This window comes from Pelodiscus sinensis, chromosome 2 (genome assembly GCF_049634645.1).
Source record: "Pelodiscus sinensis isolate JC-2024 chromosome 2, ASM4963464v1, whole genome shotgun sequence".
NCBI classification, from domain to species: Eukaryota; Metazoa; Chordata; order Testudines; family Trionychidae; genus Pelodiscus; species Pelodiscus sinensis.
This window is the reverse complement of record NC_134712.1, coordinates 116,901,590-116,923,204: the sequence shown is the minus strand read 5'-3', so window position 1 is coordinate 116,923,204 and position 21,615 is coordinate 116,901,590. Positions and strand designations below refer to the sequence as shown.

General features: G+C 42.1%; 1 protein-coding gene across 2 annotated transcripts in view; it reads left to right on the top strand.

Annotated features, from left to right (window-relative positions):
* The window catches only part of GMDS (GDP-mannose 4,6-dehydratase), a 539,856-nt gene that overhangs the window by 75,528 nt on the left and 442,713 nt on the right, over nucleotides 1–21,615 (top strand). For both annotated transcript variants that reach the window (XM_075921351.1, XM_075921350.1), the window contains exon 2: nucleotides 20,149–20,193. In XM_075921351.1, coding sequence (XP_075777466.1) covers nucleotides 20,149–20,193 — 45 coding nt within the window. The remainder of the gene's footprint in view (nucleotides 1–20,148; nucleotides 20,194–21,615) is intronic.

Sequence of the window (21,615 nt, the reverse complement as noted above, 5' to 3'; positions counted from 1 at the left end):
TTCATCTATCTGACCAAGGCATTTGACCTTGTCAGTAGAAAAGGTCTGTTTGCGATTCTGGCTAAGATCGGCTATCCTCCAACTCTGCTCAGCATTATCAGGGCCTTCCATGATGGCATGAGGGGGACCATTGTATACGATGGATCCATATCTGAACCCTTCAAGATTCTCAGCGGAGTGAAGCAGGGGTGCGTGCTGGCGCCATCACTGATCGGCATCTTCTTGGCAGTTTTGCTCAAATATGCCTTTGGAGCTGCTACAGAGGGCATCTTTCTCCGCACGAGGACGGACGGCAACCTCTTCAAACTGTCGAGGCTAAGAGCAAAGACCAGGGTGTTTACGAAGCGTCTAAGGGAGTACATTTTTGCTGATGATACAGCTATTGCTACTCACACTCAGCAGGAACTGCAGTCACTCATAACTTGCTTTGCGGACGCGTGTATGGAATTCGGCCCCGCAATCAGTTTAAAGAAGACCCAGGTGATGGGCCAAAGCATGGGTAGCGAGCCACTTATCAGTGTGTTAGATTACGAACTAGAAGTCGTCCATGAGTTCATGTACCTAGGCTCCATGATCTCGGACAACTTGTCATTTGATAGCGAGATTAACAAGCGCGTTGGAAGAGCCGCCACAACCTTCTCCAGGCTGATAAAGAGAGTATGGGCCAATAAGTTCACTGTACACACCAAGGTGCAGGTCTACACAGCCTGTGTTTTGATCACACTGTTATACACTAGTGAAACATGGACTTTGTGCTCAAAACAAGAGCAGCGGCTCAACACATTCCATATGCAGTGCCTTAGGCGTTTACTCGGTATCTCTTGGCAGGACAAGATCCCCAATAGCGCAGTGCTTAAGAGGGTGGGCACCGTTTCCATGTTCACCCTTCTCAAGCAGAGGCGTATACGCTGGCTTGGCCATGTCTCTCACGTGTTGGATGGCCGAATACCGGAGGACCTTCTCTTTGGCGTCTGGAATGAGGCCGAAAGGGCGACCTAAATTGTGCTATAAGAACTCGTGCAAGCGTGACCTCGGCGCTTTCTATCAGTGCGAACACCTGGCATTCGCTCGCCTTAGACAAGTATGCCTGGAAACAGGGAGTGAAGGAAGCTCTTCCAAGGGAGTGAAACTACCTTGGTGAAGGAAGCGGAAGATAAGAGAACCCTCAGGAAGATCCGTGCCCGTGATACCAGAGCGACATCTGCCTACTGCTACTCACAGTGCAGAAAGGACTGCCATTCCCGGGTTGGATTGCACAGCCACAGAAGACGCTGCTCGAATCAGTCCAACAGGGCACAAACCCATGATCCTTCGGGATCGAAGGATGCCTATGATTTGTACAGTGGTGTCCAGGAAATGGATCTCTAATATAGAATGCTCCAAGCTGAAAGTGATGATGGGGTGTAGGTTGTTAAAGTCTCTGTGGAATGCATCCAGTGTTTCTTGGCCATGGGTCCAGATCATAAAATGTCATCGATGTAGCGTAGGTAGAGAAGGGATAAAAGGGGACAGGATCTGAGGAAATGTCGTTCTAAATCAGCCATAAAGACATTCGTGTACTGTGGGGCCATGCGGATACTCCTGGCTGTGCCATTGATCCGGAGGTATAAGTTGTCCCCAAACTGGAAATAATTGTGGGTGAGAACAAAGTTACGTAGGTCTACTATCAGATTGGCAGTGGTATGCTCTGGGATAGTGTTTCTAATTGCTTGTAATACAGTGATATTGAATATAATGCTGTCTTCTTTCTGCTGTCTTCTTATTTGTTCATGTTTGTCTGTCACTGAGTTTGTTAGCTCAAGAACTCCTCATAAATGGTAAGAGCTAGGATGCTGCTTCTTCATATCATAAGTTAAAGAAAGGTCAGGTTGTTCCAGGACAATGGGGTATGCATGGAATATGAATAGCTTCTTATCAAATGGAAAGAGGGACAGTTATACCCCAAAATGAAAACAGGAGGGCAGCAAGCACCGCTAACTTTTGGGAGAAGCTGGCCCTGGGACATTTGCCGCTGCTCCCTAGTCCCACCACACCTCTCAACCCCCTTTCCTGACTCTTGCACTCCTCGCTCCCTGCCAAGAGCCCTTTCTCAGCCATTGCCCTGACTCCTGCACTTCCACTCCGTCCTGTGCCCATCCTCACTCCCCAACTCCCAATCTCCTGACTCGATTCCCCCGATATCTCCAAACTCCTTTTGTTACTCCTGTATCCCCTAGCCTTCTGTTCTGAAGGAACCATAGCCACACTGGGTAAGGCTTCTAGTCTTCTGTATATTTGAAAGATTTTTGACTGTCTGCTCAAGAACTCTTCCTAAATGTAATAGAGATGTAGCCGTGTTAGTCTGGTCTTGCTGAAACAAAAGACAGGACTATGCAGCACTTTAAAGACTAACAAGATGGTTTATTAGGTGATGAGCTTTCGCGGACCAGACCCACTTCCTCAGATCAAACTGTGGAAGAAAATTGGCATGACCATATATACCAAAGGGATACAATCAAAAAAAGTGAGCACACATAAAATAGACAAATCAGATTTTAGAACAGAGGACGGATGGGGGGGGGGGGTTAATGTCTATGATATAATGATATTAGAGGTGATAATTGGGGAAACTATAGCTATAGCAAGAGCTAGGACTACCAGATTTAGTATACAGATTTAAAGCAGTGTCAGGGTTTAGATATTCCTGGAATGGGATTTCTTCTCTATAAACCTTATAGAAGAGAGCTAAAGCAGACAGGTCCCAGATGAGGGATTTTGCCACACTGAGGGGGGCAGGTAATTTGTGGCCCCACCTGCCACAGCTCTCCCCTAAGCCCTTTCGTCTGGATCCCCGCCTGCTGCCAGCCTCACCATCCTGCCAGCCCCATAAGACACCTCAGGGCTGCCTGATGCTGGCCCTCTAATGAGCCATCCAGACCAGGGATGTTGCCGGACCAGAGTGTCCTGGTTTAGAGCATTTCAACCTATGGTATGCTTTTTAGGCACAGAAAAATTAAAAAACTATAGTTTTGAAAACTATAATAAAATTGTATTGGGAATGAAACTGATGATAGCCCATTTTTGGTTAAAACATAGTGAATGACAGGAGTTTATAGGGATGCATTAAAATATATATTTGATGGAATTCCCATTTACAAAAATGTACAAAAAAATTAAATGGACACATTTTAACCATCCCTTTTTAAAGAAATCCTAAATGAAAACTTCATAAAATAACTATTTGAAAAATACAATAATTTAAATAACGCATGTACATTTTTTTCCTTTCATTCCCTCCCCCCCCCCATTGAGTTAATGACTTGGGAAATGCTGGGTAAATGTTACAGTGTGTCCCCACTATCAGTCACTATACATCCGTTCTGCACTGAAGTCGTTGACATTTGTAGGATCTGGTATGTTTAGAAGTCTTCCCATTCCCTGCTCTGAAGTTACGCAAAAAACACCAGCCATGGGGGGAAAAAAAATTCCCTGCTTTAAGTTTTCAATTTAAGTGAAAGTTTTTTGGAATATATGTTGAACTTATATATAGCGAGGCCGGCCTGTAGTTGTACATATAAATATGATTGTACAAACTTTTGAATGTTTAAGAGGGAAGGAGTGACACTTTTTTGTTATGTTTTTAAAATATCTATTGTTCTTGTGTTTTGGAGATATTTAGTTCTGTCTTGGCATAGCAGTTATTACTTCCAGGGGAAATGTCTGCTTTGGCCTACTGTATTTAAATGAAGCAGAAGCATTGTTTAAAAATCTGGTTCTAGTGGTTCAACATTCACTTTATGGTTTCATCTGTCAGTCCCCGCAATACATGAAGTTCGAAAGGGATGTTACACCCTATACCAGCCTTGGGGTGTAACTGGCTATGGCTCACCTGCGATGGGCAGCCATTTTTGTTGTTTTGTCTCGGACATCATCAAGCTGCAGCCTTAGAAAAAATACACACTTTTTTTTTTTTGTTTACGAACTTCTTACACTAACGTGCTTGGTTTCCAAAGGTGTTGAGCAGCAAAGGTTCTGAGTCAGTGACCATTGTTCCTGTTACATCTTGAAAATCAGGCCCTACTATACTTTACTGTTGCATGATATTTACAATTTAATTAAAGGCTTTGTTTCTAAATGTTATGATTGTTCAGTGTAACAGGGTAGTAATGTTAGCTAAAAGAATCTTTTGTCGTCTTAAAGTGTTGCAAAAATTAAGTTGACTTTTCCTATATGTTAGTTTTAACAAACTACTGGATTAAGGATTTTTCTCTTGAAAATCCAAGTATTTCTGTAAATGAGGTAAGGCCATGATACTGTGTTGCTTGGCTTCAGTACTTTATTATTAACCTAATCAGAAATAAATTTCAGAGAGCAGTCTGCAAAGTAAATTAGACAGGGAGGTTTCCTTAGTATTTCCTGCTGTTTCCGGGATGCAAGGCAATTAACAATAACTGCTAAAAAAACTCCTGTGTTTTGAGGAAATTACTGTGAATGAAAACAAAAAGTGGCTAAAATTTGCCCTGTATAGTCTCACCACAACTTGTAAAGTCAGTTAAATTTAGACACTTTCAGACCAGTGCAACAGCTCATAAGAAAAGTTTAAAGCAAGAGATGTCAAAAAATTACTTGTTTTACATTTCTTAAAAGCTTCTTTATACTTTTAAATAGTTCTTCTGTTTTCATAGATTGATGCAAGATTATAAAATAACACTGCATTTAAAGAGAACTGATGTGGGAACATTTTAAGCTATATTATTGCTTTGGCGTCAACAAAGATTCACTTTCAACAGCCTTCCTATGATCCTAACGAAGTTCCTCCATAAGGCAGTCTGAATAAGTACTAAAATAATCCTTGTGCCTGTGCCTTGTGAGGTGTTATATTCAATTCATAAAGAAGATTTATACTGTATTCTGAATAAAAGGAAGATAGGCAGATATCCCAGTGACTTTCCAACATTGTTGCCTACCCCTAAGTGTGTTCTCACAGATACAGGCAATCCCCGAGTTACGCGGATCCGACTTATGTCGGATCCGTACTTACGAATGGGGCTTTTCTCGCCGCCCGCGTTCTCCGGGGTGAGAAAAGTGGCTCTGCGTCTCCCAACTAGTGCGCCCTCCCCCCCAGCGGACCAGGCTTTTCTCGCGGACGCCTGAGGTAGAGCAGCTGGAGCACTGCCGGGTTGGTCCCCGCAGCGCCGAGGTGCGGCGCTGCGGGGACCTACCCGGCAGCGCCCCAGCTGCTCTGTTCCAGGCGTCCAGATTCAGCCGCTGTTGAAACTGATCAGTGGCTGATTCCAGGAAGCCCGGGGCAGAGAAACTCTGCCTCGGGCTTCCTGTAGTCAGCCGCTGGTCAGTTTCAGCAGCGGCTGAATCTGGACGCCAGTTCCGACTTACATACAAATTCAACTTAAGAACATACCTACAGTCCCTATCTTGTACGTAACCCGGGAACTACCTGTACTGTAAACAGACCTCATTGCTCACTTTCTTTGTCTGATCAACCTTTAGACAGGAACCGTGGCAATTAATGAAACTGGGATGGGTTTTTTTAAGCTGTTGAAAGATAAGCCACAACGTTTGGTTCACAAGGCATTGTACAGTATACGCAAATTATAGGAGGCCTCTTTCAACCTTCTGAAAAAAATATTTTAATCCATTTCCAGTCTATCTACTAGAGATTATTCCATCCTGCTTTGCTTCTTGCCAGTGGGAAGGTTAGTATATGTGCAATCTAAACACTTGATATTTACAAAGGAGATGTCCATGTGCCACAAGAACATTAAGTTGAAGGGCTAATGTTAACCAAGCTATATTTGTTTATTCTAATAAAATATCTTAGACACAAATAGATTTACTATATAGGTAGGCTTCTTCGTTTGTAAATGTCATTCTTTGTTGTTCTTTTTTTCTTGTCTGAGTTACTGAATACTTCTATTATACGGAAGTTTTGACACACCAAACCAGGGTTTATCTCAGACAACCTAATTTAGGTATTTCATTTATTTTGGATTGCAGTATACAGCAGAGACGTTAACGTCTCTGGACTGTTCAAAAACTGGCATGAAGCATATTTACACTGCTGCTCAAAAAAATCTGACAAATATGAAGGTACTTTGAGACAAGAAAAGTGTGTTGGATACATGAAATTGAGTGGTGATTTTTGAATAATATACCATTCAGTGATGCCACAAAATAAGCATCTTCAAATGGCCCTATTAATGAAAGAGCATGACACAGCAGTCCAGTCTTCCTACCTATCGATGCCCAACTCTTTGCTGTTTATTCTTGAATCCATCATAGCAATATTAAAGGTTTGGTTTTGGCTGTCCTGACAAGCAGAAATTATACCTGAGAGGTCTTCTTCACTGGCAATCTTCCCTATCTCAGAATCTGAAGTGCTAGATAGAGTTACTGTGCATTCCATTGGCTGCAGAGCATGTCATTAATAGCACTGTCTCTGTCCCAGTATCTTGATACATAAACATCCACAACTCACATTTGGGCCATCCCTTCTACCCAAGTAAATTCTATGTAACACAAAATTGAAATATATAAAGACTGTAAAGTTCACATCGTGTATTCTGTACTTTATACCAAAGTTTCCATGCATGCAACACATCATAAAAATTAAAGTAAGTTTACTGTGTTGCATCTCCAACACAAACAGAACAAGAATTTTCCTACATTTGGCTATAAATGTCTCCTTAAATAAGGCATCTTTCAAATGATTTTTCTGCATGTGATTTTAGAGCAATTAGTTCTGTAAAAATGTACAAAACAATAAATTCAAATACTTGATGTTGCACGTGAAACACCTCAGATCTTCCTCATCGACTTTTAGTTCTGGGAGTTAGGAGAGCAATGATCTTCTGTTGGCTTGGTGTGAATAATTTTCCTGCCAGTCAGTTTGGAAAATATAAATGTTTGTTGGACCTGGTCTAGAAAATGGCAAGTATTAGGGCACTGAGCATCAGTGTTGGAAAGCTCCCTTAATTATGAGGAGGAAGCTGCAGTGTTGATCGTGGCACTAATCTCTCCTCTGTGCCTGGCACCTGTGGAAGCAGTGTTACTGCTTTGCTTTCCTTTCCTCTGGGACACAAGAAGCAAGGCTGCTGCAGGTAGATATTATATTTATGCCTCTGTCTCAGAAATGGTGAATCCTTCAGCTGTTAAAGATAACGTGACAAACAGTTTTCTTTAGCATAATTTTTATTATGACTTATTTCCCACTGTTATTCCAAAGGAGAAGTCACTGAAGTCTGTCTTGTCTCTGTGTGTATTTTCTGTTGATCTCCATCCAAGGTGAATTTTCTTTCAAACTGGCTGGAATCCAAAACAAAAGTTGAAATATGTTTGCCTACTAGTCTCAGTTGGTCTGGTTTTCTAATATTTCACGTAGGTGTTCCTATGTCTTCTTGAGTTTTCCATTGCTAAATATATACCATTAAAATAAAATAACAAAAACAAAAAGCATCAACTGCCTATAATGGTGGTAGCTTATTGGTTGATTTAAATATTGGAAGATACTCAGTAGTGTGAGTGCTTTGTTGTTGAGATACAGATGTCACACATTTTTTATTCATATGTGACCCAGTTTGCTAGTCCCTGCAGATGATCTGATCTGGTATTCAGCTGTTTGCAGTGATATTTGCAGTGCTCACAAACAGGGAGGAACTAATAGGGGAAGTAGAGGTGGGTGACAACATGGGAAGCAGTGATCATGAGATGGTAGATTTCAGGATCCTGACCGAAGGAAGAAAAGAGAGTAGTAAAATACACACCTTGGACATCAAAAAAGCAAATTTTGACTCCCTCAGAGACCTGATGGGCAGAATCCCCTGGGATGCTAACATGAAGGGGAAAGGAGTCCAGGACAGCTGGCAGTATTTTAAAGAAGCCTTATTGAAGGCACAGAAAGAAACCATCCCGACGCGTAGCAAGAGAGGCAAACATGGTAGGAGACCGGATTGGCTTACAAGGGAAATCCTTGGTGAATTTAAGCACAAAAAGGAAGCTTACAAAAAGTGGAAACTTGGACAAATAACCAGGGAGGAGTTTAAATGTATAGCTCGAGAATGCCGGGGGGTTATCCGGAAGGTGAAAGCGCAAATGGAATTGCGACTGGCTAAGGATGTGAAGGATAACAAAAAAGGTTTCTACAGGCATGTTAACAAGAAGAAGGTGATCAGAGGGTATGTCTACACTACCCTCCTAGTTCGAACTAGGAGGGTAATGTAGGCATACCGCACTTGCAAATGAAGCCCGGGATTTGATTTTCCCGGGCTTCATTTGCATAAGCCGGGCGCCGCCATTTTTAAATCCCGGCTCGTTCGAACCCCGTGCCGCGCGGCTACACTCAGCACGGACTAGGTAGTTTGGACTAGGAAGCCTAGTCCGAACTACCTAGTCCGTGCCGCGTGGCACGGGGTTCGAACGAGCCGGGATTTAAAAATGGCGGCACCCGGCTTATGCAAATTGGTCCTGCCTAGAGCAGGGGACTGGAATTGATGACCTTCTTTTGTCTCTTCCAGTTTTGTGATTCTGTGATAAGGGGATGGTTTGATGAGAACATGATCTGGGTAACTAATTGACCATTCATTATCAGTGGGAAACAGGTCAATGGAGGGATGATAGGAGTTACTATAGAGAACTTTCTGGGTGTCTGGCTGGTGAGTCTTGCCCACATGCTTAGGGTTTAGCTGATCGCCATATTTGGGGTCGGGAAGGAATTTTCCTCCAGGGTAGATTGGCAGAGACCCTGGAGGTTTTTCGCCTTCCTCTGTAGCATGGGGCACAGATCACAGCTGGAGGATTCTCTGCATCTTGGGGCCTTCAAAGTATTTGAAGGCGTCAGTATCTGAGACATAGGTGAGAGGATTATTCTAAGAGGGGTGGGTGAGATTCTGTGTCCACTGTGCAGGGAGTCAGACTAGATGATCATAATGGTCCCTTCTGACCTTAAAGTCTATGGGTCTGTGAGATGGTCAAAATTAGTAGGTGATAATAGCTCATAATGGCCAGATCTTAAATACACATATTGAATGCTATTTTCTGTATATAGGTATGTGTATAGATATTTTTCAATACTGTACTTACTGTGTGGGTGAATAGATGGCTTAACACTCTGATTCTATCACTCTTACCACCTTGCACAAACACTAATTTTATCTTTATTTAACAGGGACACAGTTCTTTGCTTTTGGTTAGTATTCTATATTTGAAGTGTGTAATCTGTTTGGTTAACAAAGGGTACTTGTCTCTGAAAACAGACAATACTTTTTTGAGTTGAACAAAACAATTATTCTGTTGTATATCATTGTATTCCTGTTACAAGATGAGTTTTTTTTTCTTAATTTTTCTGTGTGGTCTTTCCTGTGTGGATAGCATTGTGTACACCTCCACTTTGGTACTGAGGGATGTGTGGCCCTCAGCACCAAGGCGATGTGAGAAATTGTCCAAGGTGAGCTCCATCTGGAACCTGTGCCCCCAAGCCTTGCCTCAGCTTTGCTCCCCCTCCTGCGCACCAAACCCCTTGGTCCAGCATGGAGCACCCACCTGCACCGCAAGCTCCTCATTCCTGGCCCCAACTGGAGTTCTCCTTCCCCATCTTCTGCATTTATGACCCAGCCTGGATTCTGCTTCTGCAACCTGACCCTTTGTTTCTGGCCCCACCCCAGAGCCACCACCTCAGCCCTCTTTCATACCCGAACACCTAACTCGACCCAGAATCCCCTCCTCCCTCCAAACTCCTCAGTCTCAACCCTCCCAGCTCAGAACCCTTTTCTGCACCCTGGGATCTCACCCCCAGCTAATGCCTTCACCCTATGAAAATGAGCGAGTAAGGAGGGGGAATAACAAATGAGAGATGGAGTGAAGAATTGGTGGGGGGAGGCTTGGAGAAGGGAGAGAGGCAAGGGTGTTAGGTTTTGTCAGTTGGGAAGTTGCAACCCTAAGGCCAAGCCTGATAGGTGTTTGTCTACATCTCTGGGATTTTTTAAGAGCAGGTTAGAGTTCAGTCTCCCATGGCAGTTAATTCCAGTGCTTAACTACCTTGACAGTTGAGTTTTTCCTAATATCCAGCCACTCCCCACTTCCCTGCTACAATTTAAACTGATGCGCTCATCATGCTTGTAAATCCATGTTAGGGCTGTAAGCGACTAGTCGAGTACCCTGATAAGCATATACTTGTTGAGTAGTGACTCAACTAGTCGCTTTCCCCCAGCACCATCTCCGGTGGGGCAAGGGAGGTGGAGGACATAAGCCACAAATCAACTGATTCCTGGCTCGTATCTGATCCCAGACGCTGCGCCTCTGTTTTTAAAATGTATTAAGAGACTGAGGGCTCTTAACACATTTAAAAGGCAGAGTTGCAACAGGGTTAGCTCCCTAGCCAGGAGCTAACCCTGCTGTGGCTCTGCAGTTCTCTCCGTGCCCTCCCTCCCCTCCCCCTGCCACCTTATTGACTAATCAAAGCAACAATTCAGCTGGAAGGCTTCAATTGATATCAATGAATTCAGTATGATCAAAGTAAAGATGTTTCAAATAATATGTTTTTAAAAAGAACATTGCACTAAAATGTTGTATTGTTAGTTTAGTTTAAGTTAAACCCACAAAGCCAGAAAGTCAAAACTTAGGCTGCTATTCCAGTTTTCTGTTCTGTGCAGTTGCATGGTAACATTGCACACCCTCCTGTACGAACACCCTACTGTACATGAGGATAACAGGTGAATGAAATCTGAATTAAGGATGTTAAGGACTAGTCGATGATCTGATAAGCAAATGCATTTCAAAGCAGCAGTGCTGCATGGAGCCCAGAGTCAGCTGGGGACACGCCAGCTGATTCCAGGTTTCAGCGCATCATTTTAAAGCACGCAGAGCCTGGAGTCAGCTGGGGAGGCCTTAGCTGATCTCGGGTTGTGTGGAAATGCTTTGCAGAGTCTGGGATCAGCTGAGGAATCAGTGCAGCATGGAGCCCTGGGATAGTGGGGGACTCTGACTACCCCACTGACCCAGGCTCCATGAGGGCGCTTCCACTTTGAAATGCACAAGAGCCCCCTCTGGGGACTCGTGTATATTTCAAAGTGGAAGCGCCCTCATGGAGCCCGGAGTCAGCAGGACTTCACAGTGGCCCCTGGCTGCACCTGGAGTTCTGCATTCCTCCTTTGAAATGTACAAGAGCCCCAGTTGTGTACATTTCAAACGAGTAATGCGGAAGTGCCTATCGACTAGTTGATGGAAATTCCATCAACTACTCAACTAGTAAATTACTCAGTATTTAACATCCTTAATCTGAAGTATTAATTTCTGTATTAAAGTACAAGAGAGAAGAGAGACTGAGTTCCATTAAGACTGAAATATGATGGATCAAACCTTGTAACCAATCTGAGATTTCACTTGGGAGGGGAAAAATGGTGTTTATACCCACAGTTCAGCGAATTGTCTTTAGCTGCCTAATACATGTTGATAAACATGGGGTTTTGATGTAAAATTGGATTGCTTACTCTGTTTACATAAATAACTTTAGGATGTATGTAGTTTCTTGTAGGAATTGTGCCTATGACTTGGAGTTGTTTGTTTTTAATAATTGAATACTTTGGTATAAAGGTTAAAAATCTCTTGTGTATATAGATAATGGACACCATAAAGATATAGGAAGAAGGTGGGGGTTCACAATTATGTTTTCAGTGAAGTCCTTTTTGAACGCTTTCAAATTTCCTCCCAAATATGGCTTGAAGACTGTAGACAAAGTGCAGTACTGTTCTGTTTATAGTATCTACAAAAAAAATCCCTGTTTCCTCCATATGTCATCAGAAATTATTGGATTATGTATTTTTCAGCAGAAATAACATTTTACTGTATTACTTTCAGACTTTTTCAAAGAGGGTTATTTTGGTAACTTGCAGTTATGAGCACCTTTTATTAATGAGCACTATTTATTAATAACAATTGTTTGAATAGTTCTGTAAATGTAGGTGGAACTTTTCAGAGTGAAATATGGTTTTTGCTCCCTCCCCATTCTCTCACTAGCTTAATGAATTACTGAAAATGTATTTCAAGTTAGATCTGTCATTTGTATTAAATATCTTCACAGAAATTTTAATTTAACACAAACTGATAGCAGTTTCCCTATAAGCTAAGTGGGCAGCCACCAAGGAGAGATTCAAATGCTATGCAGCTGATTAACAGAGTGCCCAAACCAGCAGCATGTGTGGTGCATATCTGTGCATGCCTCATTGCACATAAAATGTATTCTGCATGTGGATGGACAAATTAGAGGTAACATTGGTTGGTAATCACTCCTTCCTCCAAATTTTGTCTATCATAAGAATGAGTGTGAAGTGCCCTTATAAATTAGGTTATATGAAAAGGTGCCATTTTACTATGTGGGCTTGTACAAAACACCCATTTAAGAATATACAAATATTATTCTCCAACTGTGTAAGCCAAGTAATCAAATCTGACTGTCAAAATTGTCTTTGACAAAAGACCATCACTTGCTGTTGATTAAAAAAGATTGATCAGTATCACGGTCAGTGACTATGCGAGCTTTTAACCAATGGTTCACAAATTTTTTGGCCCATGGCCCACTCTTCTCAAAGCAAACTGTTTCATGGATCACCAGCCAGCCCTACCCATGATGACAAAAAATTCATTTGCATATATCTAAATACCTTAAATACTAAATTAATCATTTCAAATTACTGGAGCATAAAAATGTAAATAGGCAACTATATCATAAAAGGGCATATATAACTGGTAAGAGAGGAAATATTATTAATCAAAATCATTAAATAGATTAAGCATTTCAACTTTATCATGTTTACCAAAATTCATTTCAAATAAAGCAAAATATCAATTTATGTTCAAAACAAAAGGTTTCAGTATTTATTAGCTTAATGAATTACTGGAAATTTATTTAAGTCTTTATTTATGGCAGGGGTGAGGAACCTTCCTGGGTTGGGGGCCATTAACCCACAGGAGACAGGGTAGGGGAAGGAAAGGGAGGGTTGGGGCTTCTCACAGGCCAGATTAACTCTTCTGGTGGACTAGTAGACTTTGTAGGTTCCCCTAGACTCTGAGGTAGGGTCAAAATGAGGGGGTTCACTGTGAGGGGGGCTGCTGGGGAGCAGGATAAGTATGGGGGTCAGAGGTAGGGTGCAGATGCAAGGAGGGAGTGAACCTTGATCCCAGGGTCTACCTGTAAGACTAGGATGGGCAAAAGGGCCTCTGTGGGCTGGATGCGGCCTGTCAAGTGGGTTGATCTGGCCCGTGGAGACCCCGCCTCTCCAGCTAGGGCCTAGGGGCATAAGGGGGAGCACGCAGAGTCTCCTCCCACTGGCATGGGCATGAGTGCCTACGGGGAACCTCTGGGGGGCGGCGGGGAGGAAAGGCGCTTCTCCACTCCCGACCAATCATGGTCTGTGGATAGGGAAGCAGGGAAATATCCTGGCCCTGCTCCTTCCACTTAAGGCCCCACCCCTTCCGATGTGGCCCAAAAATTTCTAAAGTGGCCCAAAAATTTCTGAAGTGGGCACTGATGAAAAAATTATTGCCCACCCCTGTGTAAGACTGTCACAGAAGACACTTTAAGAGCCATTGCTTTAGACCATGAATACTTGGAAAGTCATATTGCACCTACCTTCTGAAATTCACTTGTGGTGATTGGCTTCCAGAATTTCATTACAATAATTTAAAAAATACTAATTGATACATTTTGTATGCATTCCTAATAGAAATGACTCTTGCCATCAATATGAAATGGTGCTGCTGAAGAATGGGGGGACAAATTGCCAAGAGTAATTAACGTTAAAAATGTACAGTCAGTGCCTGATATTTCCTCTTCATTTAATTTTATTTATATATAATATATATATATATAATATATATGTCCTATGGCACCTTAGAGACTAACACCTCTACCCCCTGAGATTTTTAATTATTTTTATTCCTAGTTCTAAATTTTCCTAATTTAGCTTCACCATTTGACTAATGAGTATGCCTTCAACATCAATCCAGTGTTGAACGTGGATAGACAGATTCTTTTCTAATCCTTATGTTAATATTGTTCAATGTCTGCCTGTATCCCATTGCAGGCAGAGTAATCTGGTATGGGTCTAGAAGTGAGGCTTTTGGGGTTCTTTTCTGCTAATGAGGTATCTTGCAGAAGTCACTGTGCCCATTTATAAAATGGATATAATGGTATCATCCATAATCATAGAACCACTGTATCAGTGGAATCCAATGCTGTCATGCACTGAGGATCTATTACTCCTTCCTTATTCTGTTACCATTGTAGCAGCAGAAGATGCTTGACCTACAGCAGGGGAAAGGAAATGGGGGCCTAGGAGAATAGAAATGACAGTGTCTAGGGCATGCAAAGAAGGGGAAATAATGAGATCACAATAGTGATGTGAAATGTATTGGAGGATAAGATCTAGGGTAAAATTCTATCCTCATTGAAATCAATAGGAGTTTTGCCATAGACTTGTATGGAACCAAGATTTTACCCATATTATTTATGCTTTCCAGGGTAGGGAATTGTCTGATTTTTTTTGTTTTTGTTTTTTTGTTTTTTGTTAAAGATCAAAAGTGTTGTAGGGCTAAAGAGGTAATAGTAATAAAAGCAGTTTTGTAGTGAATGGGATTCAGTTTTTTGTTTTGTTTTTCTAAGGAAGGTCAACAAGTCAGTTATGAAAGGGCTGCCTACTTCTTCAGAAACATTTAGCTGGCTGACTTGTTGGCAGTCTCTGGGGGCTTTGAATGGCAAGGAATAGGGTTTCTTGTCATCCTTCTTCATGCTTTTGGAATTCCTAGAACTGTAGTTCCTGGAGGGAATGGATTCCCACCAGAGGACTGGGGATGTTTTTCTTTAATTCTGTGTTTCTTTTCCTGAAGTAAGGGAATAGTTTCTTTAGTTTGTGTGTATGAGCATGTGATTTAAAAATGTAGCATACACTTTCACTAATTTTTCCCAGGAGCCAGAAAGAGAAAAAATTCACTTGTCTGGCCTTAATATAAAGGAAATTTTGGGAAGAAGGAATATATTTCCCTAGATCATAAATGTCTGATCAGGGATGATAGGTTAAAGTCCTGAAAGAGAAAATCCTTCAAGGGTTTCATTAAGTAAACAGCAGAGGGAGAGGACATAGTTTTGTTAAAGTCTTAAAGCCTAGTTCTGATCTTGCATACACCATGTAAGTCTTCTGAGGTTATTTATCACTTTGTAATATCCTTGAATCTTTTGTAACAGATTCTCATTTATATTGCAGAAAAGTTTATTAAAGTTCTGTTTAAATACTTTATGAAAATATATTGCATGTGGACATGGTCTCATTGCAGTCTCATGGAAAATTTAGGCGTATATAGTCCTTCAAATATTTTAGAAATATGATGCACCTTGATTTAGCAGTAAGGAAATCTACTATTTTCTCCTTGGCTATGGCTACATTATGAGTTTTGCCGCAAGAGCCTATGCAAATAAAGCGTGGATTAGCATTTTCCCGTGCTTCATTTGCATACCCTTTCGTTCCGTTTTTGCCGGAGAGGCCATAAGGATTTTGTGGAGAGAGTTTTTTTTTTTTGCGCAAAATGGCCACAGCCACACTGCCTATTTTTGCGCAAAAACCCCTAGCGCAAAAACGGAACGAAAGAGTATGCAAATGAAGCATGGGAAAATGCTAATCTGCGCTTCATTTGCATAGATTTTTGCAGCAAAACTTATAGACTACGTCTACACTGGCAGCTTCTTGCGCAAAAAGTCTTCCACAAGAGCACGTCTATATTGGCATGTGCCTTTGCGCAAGAGATGTGCTTTTGTGCAACACCATCCATGGCAGTGTGGACGCTCTCTTGCGCAAGAAAGCTCTGATGGCCATTTTAACCATAGGGGCTTCTTGCGCAAGAAATTCATGTTGCCTGTCTACACTGCCCTCTTGTGGAAGAGCTCTTGCGCAAGAGGGCTTATTCCTCGTGGGGAGAGGAATAACTTCTGGAAGAAGCCCTATTTTACAATGCTATACTATAAATTTACTTGCACAAGAACGCGTGTACACTGTAGATAGTAGGCAAGTTTTTGTGCAAGAACAGTTGTTCTTGCGCAAGTAGCTGCCAGTGTAGACATAGCCATAGTGTAACTGTAGCCCTTGAGGCAAATTGTGAGGCATGACTTTTAAAGAGAGAGAGAGTAATTTCCAATTACTATATCTTGCTGAAGGTACTACAGGCTAATCCTCCCTGGTCCAGCATCCTTGGGACCTGAGTGGTCCCAAACCAGAAGGTTTGCCAGACCAGGGGAAGACAATGCTTCACTGATGGCCACGTGCCCCTGCTTCTGGATTCTCCCTACCCCCCGCAACCTCCCCACACTCCTTGCCGCCAGCCACAGCCACAGCCACAGCCACTGGGCTCTGGTCCAATCCAGCAGGGCTCCCCACTAGTGGCCCCTTCCCATTGCCTGTTGCTCCCTGGCCACTGTACTCCTAGCCAGTTCCCTATCTCAGCAATTGGGGCTCTTAGTACGGCAACATCCCTAGTCCTGCAGATGTTGCCATACCAGAAAATCCCACATTTTAGAGGTTCAACCTGTATTGTGAATCTCCAAACCCCATACATTAACATATGCAGATAATACAGTCTCTGCTAAAACCAAAGCAATTTTTAAAAACAATTGCCATTAAACGTGTTTTTGACCAATGCCAAAGCTAGGGCTAAAGCTAATCTTGATCTGCCTTGTTTGTCAAGGGTAAACCATGTTATAATGCTATTAAAAGCAGTTCTTTGCTATTTAAATGGTTGGTCTGCTGCTGGACATGGGACTTCACACTTCCTGTTTTGATATTGTTCAAAATATCAAAGTGGGTCATATTATAAGGGGGGCTTCATATATAATTAAACCAGAGAACAGTGTCTCTAAAACAAATAAATAGCTCATCACCCACCAGAATGAACAAAGCACAGGGTAGAAGTTACAATAAATTTTTTTTCACATTTGGAATAGTTTCCACATAAAATGAAGCAGGCTTTTCAAGTAGATGGCTTTAAGTGTGATAAGTGCGTATGAATATTGCTAGATAAAGATTCATTCTGGAAACGGAAGTCCTCTCTTTCCAAGAGACCTTGGCAAACAAACTTTCCAGCTTTTATACAGCATGTCTAGTCTAATGCATATTAAGAATCAGTGTGGCTGTTGAGTATGTGACTAAAAGCAAAAAGCTGAAAACAGAGAGAAATTGAGCTCTTATAGCTAAACATTGATTTCCTTAAATATTCCCCTCCAGCTGTTTTTTTTCCAGAAAGTTGCAAAAAATTGGGAGTTGTGTTTGTGGACAAGAAGGTATCTGCTTTTGTTTTGTCTTTTAATAAGCTTTGCTTCTCAATCTTATTAGGAAAAAGATTGAAACTTTACTGTACCTAGCAAGTTGTAAACTTCTATGACAATTTAATCACTTTTCTGATTACAGCAATCATTGACAGCCTACTGCACTGAAAAGAAGGGGGAGGGAAATGAGAAACTTTGGGAGTGACTAAGATACTGTATCTTGAAGCAGGACCACATCAATCTGCATTGTGTGAGATTACCAGACAGTAAATCAGCTGTGCTGTGTTAAAGCCAGAAACCAGTAGCATTCGCACTTGCTGCCTGTTTCCCACTCATTGTAAAACCATGCCCTATCACTTGATAGACCTGGAAAGGAAGTGCAAAGGAAGTGAATGCCACTGCTGGTTCAGAATGTTCCAGTGTGGTTGGAAAGTTTGAGAAACGGCCCGGGTGAGAAGAACAAGACCTTATTGACAGGGTTCAATCCTGGTCAGGTCTGTTTCACATCAACTTTCTAAATAATCACAGCCCTCCCTTTCTCTTTCCCCTCCCCCTTGCCAAATCCCTAAGCTCATGCGCTTGCTTGCTCTCCAGGTCTCTAGCACTTTCACCTCTGCTTTTTTAATAGGTTATATAGCCAAGGCAGAACACTGAGCACTTTTTATTTTTTCATCTTGGGGGAATTATAAAATGTGTAAATTACAGGTCTGCTTGCTTCTTGAAAAAACCCTTATACTTTCCAGGGTTTTTTTACTTTAAGTTTTATATTGTGAATGCTTTTTCTATAGAGTCTTATTCTTGTCCTTTGATTTATGGAACCACAGATTATTCCAACATTTCCGCTGGTGGCATGGCAGACCTGGCCTCTCATGTTCCAAATTAACCAGCATCATAATCTGATTTTTGTCTGACTAGGAGAATTTAGAAACTGCATGCATGTATATCCTGTGTGTAGTAGAAGAAATATGTATATGCCAAGAGTCTTTATTTTTTCTTTTCTCGCCATACTAGTTTATAAAAAACTATACAGCTGAATATTTAGGTCAGTCATAAGAAAAGCTGCTGGAGTTTTAATTTAACCACAAAATGTGTCCCTTGTTTACCACACCCTGTCATTTTGCATGGATTTATGCACAACTTCAGCATCAATATAGTAAACATTCCCTACTGGCAACCCTGTCATTTTAAAGCCTTCTAGTTCATCTCAAATTCCAAATTAAGCAACAAGGCTTACTTTACTATTTTCTCCTCCCCCACGCTGTCACTAAATGAAAGATCAAGTAGCACAATTTGTGAGGCTGAAAATGTTTTTAAAATGGAACTAAATGAATGTGTGTGTTCACTTTACTGTAGATAGTGTCTTTGACCTGACCCTGCAAAGACATGCACATTGCAAATTTTGTGAGCGTGTAGTCCCATTGACTTTTTGGAGTCTCTACAGCAGGTTAATTGACTTCAGTAGAGCAACTGGTTTATGTTGTGTTAAGTACCTGCATTAATTTTTGCATGATTGGGGTTATCTCTAAACAAGTAATTCATGTAAGAAAAAAAATGGGAAAAAGGGAAATTTGCTGGGAATGGATGCCCAATTTTCTGTATGTGTTTTGTAGCTTTTATATTGCATACGTGGAGTCATTTTGCAATGATGGGAATGATATCGGGTATCGTACAGTTATAAAGTGTAAAATAGTGATTTATAGTTAGTGGTAATCCCATCAGTGCTAATGAACAAGATTAAATTACCCCCTTGTCTCCAAAAAGCAAAATCAGGAAAAACCCAGCAACATGAAAACTATGAATAGTTTTTACATTCCTGTTTGTAAACTGGAATAGAAGTTTTAGTACATATATTTTGAGAAACCAAACCAGTGAAGTAAAATTAAAGGCTTAGTTCATGCTGTGTCACACGTGGAAGCATTAATACTATCTATGGCAGTGGCTCCCAACCTTTTTGAGCATACAGACCCCTTTTCAGTCTGTTGAAAATTTTACGGACCTCCCCTCCCCACCGGAGAGTGGTGGGAAATGGCGGCCAGCACGTCCCTTGGCCTACGTTGCTTCCTCAGCTCCTGTCCCCTCCGTCCCCTGCCTATCCATGGAGGATATGGCGAGGGGGCTGTCATGGCCAAAGGCAGCTCCTGCCCTAGCACTCTGCCCTTGGCTGGACATGGAACCTTGGGGAGTTTTAAAAAAAAAAAAAGGGGGGGGGGGAAGTAAGGATTGGGCCCACTGCAGGACTGGGAGGGGGGAGAGGGCTGGAGCTTAAATGGCAGTGCAGCTGGAAGTGGGAGGCAGCATATGTGTGGCCAGTCACAAACAGGGAGCCCTGGGTGAGAAAGTCCCAGTCCCATGGTGGGACGGATCCTTATTTTACTTTTTCTTTACTAATTTTCTGCAGACCCCCCTACAGTACCATTGCAAATCACCAGAGGTCCACGGACCGCAGGTTGGGAACCACTGCTATATGGAATGATCAGCGGTGCTTAAGATAGAGGCCAATTGGTAAAAATGTGCATTGTCTTCTGTCAGTATTCTCTCTATTGGTTCTCAGCTTTTTCATTTTCTTTCTCCTCGTGAGCTCTGAAATCTGATGTTCATAGCAAAATTCCTCCCTCTCCTCTAGGTATTTAAAAATAGGAGCTGGATGCAAGGTTTCAAGAGAATGGAAGACTGTTTCTAAATTACTGCTGGTGTGTTCTGTTGAACTGTACTGCTTGTTAAACTTTAACAAATGAAGTGTATGCTGGTATCCAGTCAATACAGATTCAAAATATTTTAAAAACCATGATGAGTCTAAATCTTCCAAGCTCAGTCACTGGGATTCTAACATTTTCCTATCTTTCTTTTCTCAGGATGGCTCGTACTTGGCTGAATTCCTGCTGGAAAAGGGCTATGAGGTGAGTAACTCAATGACCGACTGCAGGCTGATGGAAATACTTGGATACAGCAACCTCTAGCTTCCTTTGCTGCTGTCCTCCTTTGCGTATGTTTTCCACTCAGTCCTAGATAACAAATCAAAACTCCAGTGAAGAATGTGCAGCATAGCCTGTAATCATGCCAGCTTATTGTACTATTTATCATGTAGCGTCCACTGGTGGATTCCCTCTGCTCCTCTGGGTATATTTGCTTTGCATGCTTCCCGCTAAGTTAGATAAGCAGCAACCTGTGCAAGCCAAAAGAATTAGGGAATAATTGATGATGTAATGCAAAGAAAAAAACCTACTCATAGAAGTAACTTTTAATTTGGAAATTGCACTAAGCAGTAAAAACCTTGCTAATCCATGTCAGGCTCATACTGCATATTTAAACCTTGAGGTTCTAGGCATTCTGGGTTCTTTACAGTGGTTTAGATTGGAGTGTAGTAAGTAACTTACTCCTCCTCTCTGTGGTACCTGGGTGAGGGTCACCAAAGGGACTGTTGCTGCATCTAAAAGTTTTGCCCTAGCACTCTGAAGGAGAGGACCCAGCAATTGATGGTTGTCCCTATGGAGTTGGCTCTGTCCCCACAATCTCACCCGCAACCGGAAGACCCAGTGCCTAGCACCACCTCATTGGTGCCCATACTCGTTGGTACTTGAGAGACTCTTGCAGGCACAGCCATGGCTCTGTGAGGGGGACATCAGAGAGGCACCAGTCTTACCTTCAAAAGAGTAAGAAACTAGAGGGACAGACTTTCTCTAAATCAAGAGACATGCCACCCCATGAGGGCCACTCCTCAAACTCTCCAATTAGGCATGTGTCCACTCCTATCCATGAAGGGCAGTTGAATCCATAGCCACAGCATTCCCCAGGCCCACTGGAGCCTCCATTGACACCAGAACCCTTTGAGGCAGGAAAAAAAATTGATGCACCTTATGGTGCCGTTCTCCCCTATTAGATGAGAGAAGTCTTCAATGCTAGCAGTGCCTATGTGTCCACAGGTGCACTCCAGGAGGAAACCCGTCATGATGTCTAGGTACTCCCCTTAGCCAAGCTCAGAGGTGACTCTGTGGTCAGACAGTTAGGGCTTTTAAGAAAACATACCAATTGTAGATCTTTCTCTTTAGCACCTTCCAGCCCAAAGTAGTTTCATGTCAATCAGGACATCTTCCTGCCAGTCTTCTTACCAAAGCCAAATACTTCCAGTGAGGAGAGGCATCTGCGTACTTTGGATGTCTGACATGCCTTTCTTTCTACCTTGATCTAACCAAGCCCATCTGCAGGTCTGCTCCACTTTTCATTGTGTTTTCATTTCATTGTGGGAGAATGAAGGGTCTCTAGGTGTCATCTCAAATAATTGTATCCTGGATCATCTCCTGCATGTGTTCCTGATGTGAGCA